A 9,532-nucleotide genomic window follows, 5' to 3' on the forward strand; every position below is an offset into this window, starting at 1 on the left:
GGACTTTCACGACAAACATTTCTTTTTTCTTGGCTCTCCTTTTTAAAATAGCGAAAACTTAGTCTCATAACAAAGAAGTAATTACCATTTGAAATCAACATAGAGTACAGCTTATTCAATATTTTCAAAGTGGGCCTCTGGCCTTTTCTACAGTTACATCAATAGTAACAGCAGTGACATGAAATCAAGAGAGTTGTCCAGTGACCGAAGGGCAAAAAAAAGGTTTGTTCACACTTTCAAGCAAGTATGCATCGTAAAACACGTAAACATTGCGTTTGTGGAAGAAGAATGAAGTCATTATCAGCTGCGGGGCTGAAATGACGTCAAAGCGCTAGTTGAGAGTGGCTAGCACCTGTCGGCTGACGGATTGCACGGAACGATACGTCTTAGCCTACGCCGGCCGTTATTTTCCCTCATTATTCACCAAATTCGAGTGTTGAAATTCAGCCGGCCCCCTCTCTAGCGACACGCTTCAATCGAGCCTTGAGGTCAAGTCAACTCCGAGTACCCGGAGAAAAGCCACGCGGGCACGGGGAGAACATGCAAACTCCACACAGACGAGGCGAGGCCGGATTTGAACCCGCAACCTCGCAACCGTGAGGCAGACGTGCTCACCGATCGGACACCGGAAGTCCAATGGAATTGACAAAAAAACGAAACAAAGTACTATAAGTCATGATATTTGATGATATTTTGGTGGGGTGGCACGCCGGGCGACTGGTGTACCCGTTAGGTTCTTCTTCTTCGTTTATGGTTTAACAGCAATTACAAGCTGTATTTGCCAATTATGGGTGAATAAAATACATTTCAAATTCTTTCAGCGAGTCGTGTGACCTCCCGCAGCATGTGTATTCCCGGCACTTCCGGTGGCCGCTCGGAGGCAATTCTCTCAGGAGACGCTAAGTGGCGCTGTTGCGCGGACAGCTTGCGGTCGTTCAAAATGGGAATTGATGGCAAAAGGCGGGCAAACGACATTAGAAAACACAACTCGCAGTCGAGAAAGAAAATCCCTCCGTGGAAAGTAGTCGAACAGAATGTAGACAGGAATACAAAGCTCAACTCGGTTTTACATTGACATTCATTCATTCTTAGTCGTTCTGCGCTCCTCATATTGCCAGCGGCCGTTTTAGAGACCCACTCTAGAGTCGACGCTTTTCTTTTTCACCCCGCAAAAAGTTGGTTTCGAGCTAGCAGAAGCACGGGTTCACCACCAAAAAGCTGATTTTTTTGTGTGTGTGAAAAGAAACATGTCAAGCAGAACAGGGACTGTGACACTCATATTTTGCTTATTTGACACCTCAAACTATAAAATACCACAAGAGTGGGAAAGGGGCTTTTGATGGCCTTTGACGGCAGTATTTACAGATAAACAACTAAGCCATAAGCGACGCTGACCAAGTTGAATGTCAGGGGGCCATCCTCCCCGTGAGCCGTGAAGCGCATCATCTATTTTCACTCACGCTTTCGACTGCCGACTGCGACACGTGCTCTGTTTACAGCACGACATAAACATACTCGGTTGGTGTGGGAGGTGCCTGAACTTGACCGACTTCCGACATGTTGGCGTTTGTCGCTCTCATGATGTTACGAGCTGAGATTCGCTGCCTAATCTTTTTGTCTTCTCTTCAAAAGCTGCGCTGATCTGAAATGCAAAGGGATGCGATGCCGCCATCTACTGACATCTGTTCACCATTACACTTACGAAGACGCTTGAATTGGACCCGACTTGGGCGAGACCCACGTTCCTGCGCCTTCCCGTTGAAAAACGTATTTGACAAATGTACACGACGGCGGATGTATTTTATACACTATATAATGTGTTCACTAAATATTTGTAATCACACGATAGTATTTATTGATTTAGAACAAGAACAAGTTCGAGATGGGTGTGCCTTGTCGATCAATTATTTTTTCCCCACGATGTTTCTCCGTTAGATCTCCGAGTCGAGACTCGACAACACAATATTTGTATAAAGTTGAACATGCCTTTTCTATGTTGTATATTTTGACTTTCCGTTTTATTTCTTTATCCTTGTATGCTCTTGTTTAATAGGGACCTGTGTCTGAAATAAAGAGAACATATATTCAGAAAATTCATCCGTTCACTATGAAGTCATGAAGACTTGAGCTCATTCAGACAAGTCATCGGTTCATTATAAAAAGTCGGATCATTACGAAAGTTAATCCGTTCATAATGAAGTCATCATTATGAAAACGTCGTCAGTTTCATGACAAGTCATCAGTCCGTCAGGTCCTCAGTTCCACAAGCGCTCTACCGCCCCCCAGCGTCCAAAGTGAAAGATGTCTAGCGCTTTTCACAACAGGATACCGCCCCCCCCCCAAAAAAAAAGGGGAACACAATCATGTCGGTGGAACTCCGAGTCACTCGCACTTCGGCAAATAAAGCTGTCCAGCTCGTAAGCAACACACATCGAGAATCCATGTCGGCGGTCGAGGTGGCGGGGGGATGAGGAGAAACTCAAATGGCGAAGTACAAAACAAAAGAGTGTTTGACGGAAAGCGCCACTGACCAACGGGTAAAAGAACCCAAAATGTTGATAACAGGTCGGCATAAGAATAGAAAACGCCACAATGTCGACGACTGGAGAACAAAGGAACAGTGATCAAATATCCAACGCAAACTCTCGGGAGGGGCGAGAAAGCAGAAGAGCACCGAGACCAAGTTAGGACCTGAGAGGAATTCCTGCAAACAGGTTCGCACACGCTCCAAAGTGGAAAAGAGGAGCTTAAGACGATGACTGATCGCCATTGGCATCCAGGTGCGCCTTGTTGGCAGGGACAGACACGAGATTTAAAAAAATAATAATAATAATAATTAAAAAAAAAAAAAAAAAAAAAACACACAAAAGGCCTCAGAATTGCCTGCGTCACGTGTCAATCCATTGCGGACCACAAAGAAAGACTTTTGGGGGGCTGTAAATCAACTTGTGTCGACCTTCCTCCCCACCGCCGCATCGTGGCCTGACAAACTACTCGACGGCATTGCGGGGCGAACGGCGAGCGGCGAGCGCCCCCCCCCCCCGACATTCGGAGCGGTCGGACCTGTTCCTGTTCGGGCGAGAGGCGCAGAGGTGTGGCCTGCGAGTCGGCACAAGGCAGCGGGGAGTCATTCCAGTCGGCCGGGCAAAACCACTCCCCGGGGCGGCAATGTCACGCCTGTAGACGCGCTTCACAAATTACTTCCTGGATCTGGCAGCACGCTCCCAAGCCTCCGCAGCAGACGTGCCACCAGTAGCCGTTAGCAGACAAGATGGTGAGTTGGCCCTTTGCGTGGCGACCGTCGGCGTCGACGGGACCGGCGGGGCCTTCGGCGGGGCCTTCGACGGGGTCTTCGACGGGGACTTCGACGGTTCGAAAAGAAGGCGACGGCCTCGCTCGACTTGAACTCGTTAGCTTGAGCGCCACTTGTTAGCGTTAGCTCGCTGCTAACTAGACATTAGCTGGCGCTTCGGTCGAACTGGTTCGGCTAGCTGCTCACGTGACGTGGAGCCGCCTGGTTCCATTGCTGTTTGCGATATGGATTTCGCGCGCTCTCTCTCTCTATGTATGTATGTATTTATTTATGTATGAATGTGTGTGTTTGTGTCTGTGTGTGTGTGTGTATGTGTGTGTGTGTGTGTGTGTGCGTGCGCGTGCGTGTCTCTGTGTGTGTGTGTGTGTGTGTGTGTGTGTGTGTGGACAGGAGACCCAAAATGTACTCAAATAAGATTACCGTTAATACGACTCAAATGCAGACCTCAAGTAACTACTTGAGTGAGAAAGTCTTCAGTGGGGAAAAAAAAAAAAAAAAAAAAACACTACTCGAGTAGTAACTGGTGAGTCACTTCGGATTGATCTTTTTAATCCAAGCATGAACGTCAAATGGACAAAAAGTTCAAATAGGATTGAGCAAACTCAGACATGCCCCAACAAAATCACGTCAGCTAAAACAATACTTCCATTTGTATAAAAAAAAAAAAAAAAAAAAAAGATGAAGTCACGTGTAGCCACAAGAAATGATCGTCAATGCTGAACCAGCGCAACAGATTCACCGGGTAGCGATTACATGGTCGTTCTTTTCAGTTTGTGCTCCGTTTGACGTCAATTAGTCACGTTGAAAACTTCGTATCGATTGCGCGAGATCGACGAAAAAATAAAAGTAGCGAGCGGAATGGCGCTCGATGTAACCGCGTAAAAGTTGGGTTTCGTCTCAACAGAAGTATTCAAGTGGAAATACAAAGTCTGTTGCTCTGAAACTACTGTGACGTGCACAATTTATCCCCGAAACGACGAAAGTAAATGTAACAGATTAAGCGAAGTGCGTTCCTCCCCACATATTCTCTCTGCGATATGAAAGGAAGTGCACGGAATCATAACTGTTGGATTGCGGCCCTCCCGACTCCAGGCATGTCCCGGCCGGTCCGAACCTTTTCCGCCGAGGGCTGCGTTCGGAAACGCCAAAGGATGCAGCGGCCGCCATGACATTCTTTACCATGCATTTTTTCCGCATGCTGAAACCAGCTCTTCGTTGCAGATAAAGATCATTCCATAAAGTTGATATTAGCCAACCCTCTAAAAAAAAAAAAACACTTTTTGATGGGGTTTTTTTTTAATGTGAAAAATAGCTCTCCATATTATTGTACTTTAAAATTTGTAATTTAAAAAAATTCTCACTCTATACTAATTGAATGGCCAACATGCTGCTCTTCTGGTGTGCCCGCTTTGCCCACCCGGGGGCAGTATAAAACATGGATTTTCTGTTCATGGAGCTCTCAGCTGCTCAATACACCACGAAAATGTGTCGTTCTTCACAGAGGATAAAGAATATATGACTGTGGGCACTGTTAAATTGTCTGGCTACGTGTGTTACTGCACCGTTTGTGTTCAAATATCTTCAAAGGCTTCTTTATCAACGCACGCGCGCAGTTTTGAAAGTGCGCGGTAGTTCACTTCCACGTCGGCCGAGTGTCGCTCCGGCTGCCGCTTCCTCTTTTTTTGGGCCGTTTCCGGTAGCCGTTTTTACTTTCCTTTCAGTAACAAGGAACAAAGCGACAACAATGGCGACCGTGGAACCGCGTCTGCGAGAACAAATGGACCTAGATGACCAGATGATGCGTTTAATGATGCTGCAAAGTCGATCGAGACGGCGGCGGCGTAGATGGTTTGGAGAACCGATGGGCACGCCGAGTACGTCGTCGCAGCGTGTGACTAAAACGAGAGATGATCTTCGCCGCGCAGCAACTATTTTTGCCGCGTGCGCGGCACGTGACGCAGAGGGGCCGCGCGGGGCGACGCGTCGGTCACGTGATGCAATGCGGGAGTATAAAGAGGCCATTTAGGGTTGCAACGCTGCAACATAAATGCTACTTAATGCTAGCATTAGCACGTCAATGGATGTTTCCAGTTATCTGTTAGCGTTAGCATTCAGCCGGCGGAGTAAAAGGCAAAGTTATGCGGTTGTTTGGAACACACAAGGGCGTACTTCTCTTTGTTTTGGGTTTTGTTCTTGAGTAGACTTCAGCTGGGAGTGGCAATAAACAGCTTGAAGCCTCTTTTTTGCCAAAGCGCCGCTTATTGTCAAGCGCATATGTCGACCTCAGGCCCGTATCAAATGTGTATTAGAGCTGGCCCCCCAGTATATAGCACATGCGCCACTCGTATGCCAAATCCCAGAATGCTTTGCTAGTGTGTTGGCCCATCGGTCGAGACCGGCGATCGCCCCTTCCCTTCCTGTTGCTGTCGTTAGCGACGATGCTACCGATCTCCTTGGGCAAATTTACACTTCCCTTTTCCCAAAATGGCCAAACGAAAGATGGAAAACGGTTCACTTCCAAGACAGCTGGGAGGCAGATTATTTGTTCACTAAAGTAAAAGCAGACATCTTTGTCGTGTGCGGAGCAACGTGGCTGGAACAAAGAATAGAACACATTTTTTTGAATGCCCTTTATCGACTCAAGTTTTCTCTTGCCGCAGCTTTTTTGCCATTGCGTCATTACGCGCTCTTTTTTCATCAAGCGATGTTTGCTATCTAGTGTTGGATGATATTATCACAACTTCAAATTGCTCTGCTGTGGTCGAGGAAACTTTTTAATACATTTTAAAAAATGAATCAAGGGACCACCCCGAGTGTCAGCGCTGGCCACATTTCCTGTACCAAAAAAAAAAAAAAAATCCAATTGTATATTTTTTTAGCCCTAAAATAATTAAAAGGCTACTCCAGCACGGGAATGACGACATTCAATAAATAAATGTTAGTATTTAGTTATTTGGGTGTTCATTTATTGGGTTGAAGCTTGAATTATTTCAATATTTATGCCAGTATTTCACTATTTATTGCAATATTTATGTATGTCAACATTTAATTATTCCATTAGCGATTCAATTTTTGCACTCCTGTTCCCCCGTCCCTCGTGAAATAATTGTCATTCTCGTGCATCAAAGTCAGTGGGCGGGCAGTAGGCGGGACTAGCGCTGATTCAGGTCCAATCAAATTGCCCGTTCACGCGCGTGCATCCACGTGATTTTGCAGCTATTTATTTTATTGACGGCTTCTTTTGTTGTGGGATGTTCCGCCGGTGGAGCTTCTCGGTTGCCTTGGTAACTGTGCCCATGTGGACAGGCGTCAGGCGTGACCGTGGAAGACGAGGTCGTCAGTGTGTTCGAGGCGCTCAAGTTCAAGAAGAAGCTGAAGGTGGTTTTCTTCCGCATGAGCGACGACTGCAAGAGCATCATCGTGGATACGGAAAAACAGATCATGGCGGACGACAAGGACGCGTACGCCACCTTCATCGGGATGCTACCCCTCAAGGAGTGCCGATACGCCGTGTACGATGTGGCCTACAGGACCAAAGAGTCCAGTGACAAGGCGTCCCTGGTCTTCGTCTCCTGGTGGGTGTCCGCGTGCTAACATGCTAATGCTAAACTGTCGCGACAGGAAGCGTTGCAGCTGAGGCACTTCCCCTCCGTGTGACATCACTTCCTAGTTGTTTGTCGGTTCCTCACGAGGGCCAGATTGCAGTTTTGAGCCACACGTGACTAATCCCCAAGTAGTCATCAAAGCTCCCGAAGCCCGAGCTCACACGTCAGCGCGAGGCCGCGGGTGTGTCCCGTGGCCGGACTGTCCGAGGGCGCGCGACAGATGATTGACACCTCGTAGGCCAACGCCTTCTGTCTCTGATTGGTTGATCTTACTCGGGCGGGGCAAGTTGCAAAAACTTCAATAGAACTTCTCTTAGACTGCTTTGACCTCACTAGAACCTAATTACAACCACGTAGACTTCAGTAGAACACTTTAACTTAATTGGAACTTTGTTAGAACCACTTTGGCGAGTAGAACCTCATTGTTACCTAAATGACTTCAGTTCAACCTCATGAGAACCACTGTGAGTCCTACAGAACCTGCTTGAGACCACTAGAACCTCATTAGCAACACATTGACTTCATACAACCTCGTTAAGACCACTCTGACTCCAATAGAACAGCCTTAGGACAACTTTGACTTCGGTAGACCCTAATTACAAGCATTTAGACGTAGAACCTCATTAGCAACATTTTGACTTCAGTACAACCTCTTTTAGAATCGCTTTGACCATCAGATCATCATGAGGTCCCACGTGACATCAGTAGAAGCTCATTTGTACCAAGAGTTCCTCTTCTTCCACGTTCAAACGCGCTAATGCGACGGCGTGCGTCCGTCACAACAGGAAGCGCTGGCAGCCGAAGCGCTTCCCTTCGGTCTGACGTCACTTCCCGCTTTGTTTCGACGCAGGGCTCCCGACGACGCTCCCATCAAAAGCAAGATGGTCCACGCCAGCTCCAAAGACTACATCAAGAAAGAGTTGCAATGTGAGTCGCGGCGTCAACGTGCACATCCTGTCGTTGTCACGTGACCACCATGTCACTGTCGCCTGTCCTCCTCAGTGGTTACAGAGTGGCAGATTACCGACCTGGAAGAGGCCAAAGACCTCCGAGGGCTGGCCGAGAAGCTGAGCGGGGTGGTGGTGTCCCTGGAGGGGCGGACGCCGTGACGCGAGCCGGCCGGACCCCCGACGGACGACGGCGACGACGTGACGTCCTCTCCAGCCCCTCAAGTGGAACCTCGTTTGTGACATCAGGAAGCCACTCTGCAATAAAAGCCTGTGGCGCCGCCTCCCGCCTCGTTTCTGCCTCCCCAATCGCACGTAGACCCGCCCGCTCCGCAGAACCCTCCTCTTTGTCTTCAATAAAACTTCATTAGAAAAACTTTTTTACTTCAGTAGAATCTTGTCAGAAGCCCCGTGACTACAGTAGAAGCTGGCTTTGAGCACTTTGACTTCGTAGAAGCAATTTAAACTTCAGTAGAAGCTCATTGGAACCACAATGACTCAACCAAAAGCCCGTTAGAACCACTTGGACGACAAAAGAATCGAATAGACGCGTCCCAACCCATCATCAAATTGATCAACAACTATTTTGATCATCGCTTTACAGGATCATCTTTTGTGATTATTATTATTGTTTTCCAAAACTACATTTGCAGACATCTGCTTTTACTTTGGAAAACAATGGTTAACATTTTTGCAGATTTTCTGATGATGGTTACAGACCAAACCAGGAACTGAATTGTCATCAATTTATGGGAAAATGACTCACTTCAATCGCTTAGGAAAATAATCTATTTGACCGGTCGTTGAACCCGAAGCAGCCTCGGAAGTGAAGATCAAACTCGAAGCCCTTCGTTGGGGTGAAGTAGTTGTCAGTTTCAAAAAGGTTGGTGAGAACAAAATCATTTCCTCTCGTGTGATATTGCTTCGTTTATTTGCTTTTGTTTCATCATTAAACAATAATCGGTTAATAAACTAATCAGAAAAATGATTTCACCGTCAACTTTAATGCACAGAAAGTTGGAATCAGATTCTTCAATGAATCGATGGAACAATCTGTAGAATCGATTCTAAAAATATTCGATAGCGACAGCCCTAGAATGGAATTAGAAGCACTTTGCAATGAGCGGAACCTCATTCGAACAGTTATGTCCATTGAAATGTACTTCCTGCATAACGGTAAAGACAAGCAGCTTCATAAGGATCGGCTCAGTTGCACAATTCGCGTGTTGCCCTTCAAACTCTGCAGATGCAAGTGCACAAACGATCCACAGGATTCATTAAGAAAAGCAAATGTATTTACATGGCACGTGTCGTACACTCAATGTGCTTTGCATGACTAAAAGCGTTTAAAAACAAACGGAATACCTGTGAATATTGCCGTATGCGCTGTTTGTAAGTCTTCCAGGTAGAAGTTGTTTCAAGGTGTGTAATTGCCGCAACATTGACGTGACGTTCGATGCGGTTTTCAAACTGGTGGCCCGGGGGCCAGATCTGGCCCGCCACATTTGATGTGGCCCGCGAAAGCAAATCAAAATTGCTCATTGTGTCCTGGCGTAATGCCATTGAGATATTTGCAAGCATTTTTTTCGTTACCAATCCCCCTTTGAAAAACAGGTTTTTATAGGCTTCTGATTTCAAAACTGGCTATTCATCAATGTGTTGTGTAT

At 46.7% G+C, this 9,532-nt stretch overlaps 1 protein-coding gene across 1 annotated transcript; it reads left to right on the forward strand.

Annotated features, from left to right (window-relative positions):
• The first annotated feature begins 3,055 nt into the window (after nucleotides 1-3,055).
• LOC133479853 (cofilin-2-like) lies at nucleotides 3,056-8,148 on the forward strand. Its single transcript, XM_061777347.1, has 4 exons — nucleotides 3,056-3,274; nucleotides 6,620-6,888; nucleotides 7,769-7,845; nucleotides 7,921-8,148. Exons 1-4 carry the CDS (start codon nucleotides 3,272-3,274, stop codon nucleotides 8,025-8,027), a joined length of 456 nt encoding a protein of 151 aa, XP_061633331.1. The 5' UTR covers nucleotides 3,056-3,271; the 3' UTR covers nucleotides 8,028-8,148.
• The last annotated feature ends 1,384 nt before the right edge of the window (nucleotides 8,149-9,532 follow it).

The sequence above is a fragment of the Phyllopteryx taeniolatus genome, chromosome 6 (assembly GCF_024500385.1).
Source record: "Phyllopteryx taeniolatus isolate TA_2022b chromosome 6, UOR_Ptae_1.2, whole genome shotgun sequence".
NCBI lineage: Eukaryota > Metazoa > Chordata > Actinopteri > Syngnathiformes > Syngnathidae > Phyllopteryx > Phyllopteryx taeniolatus.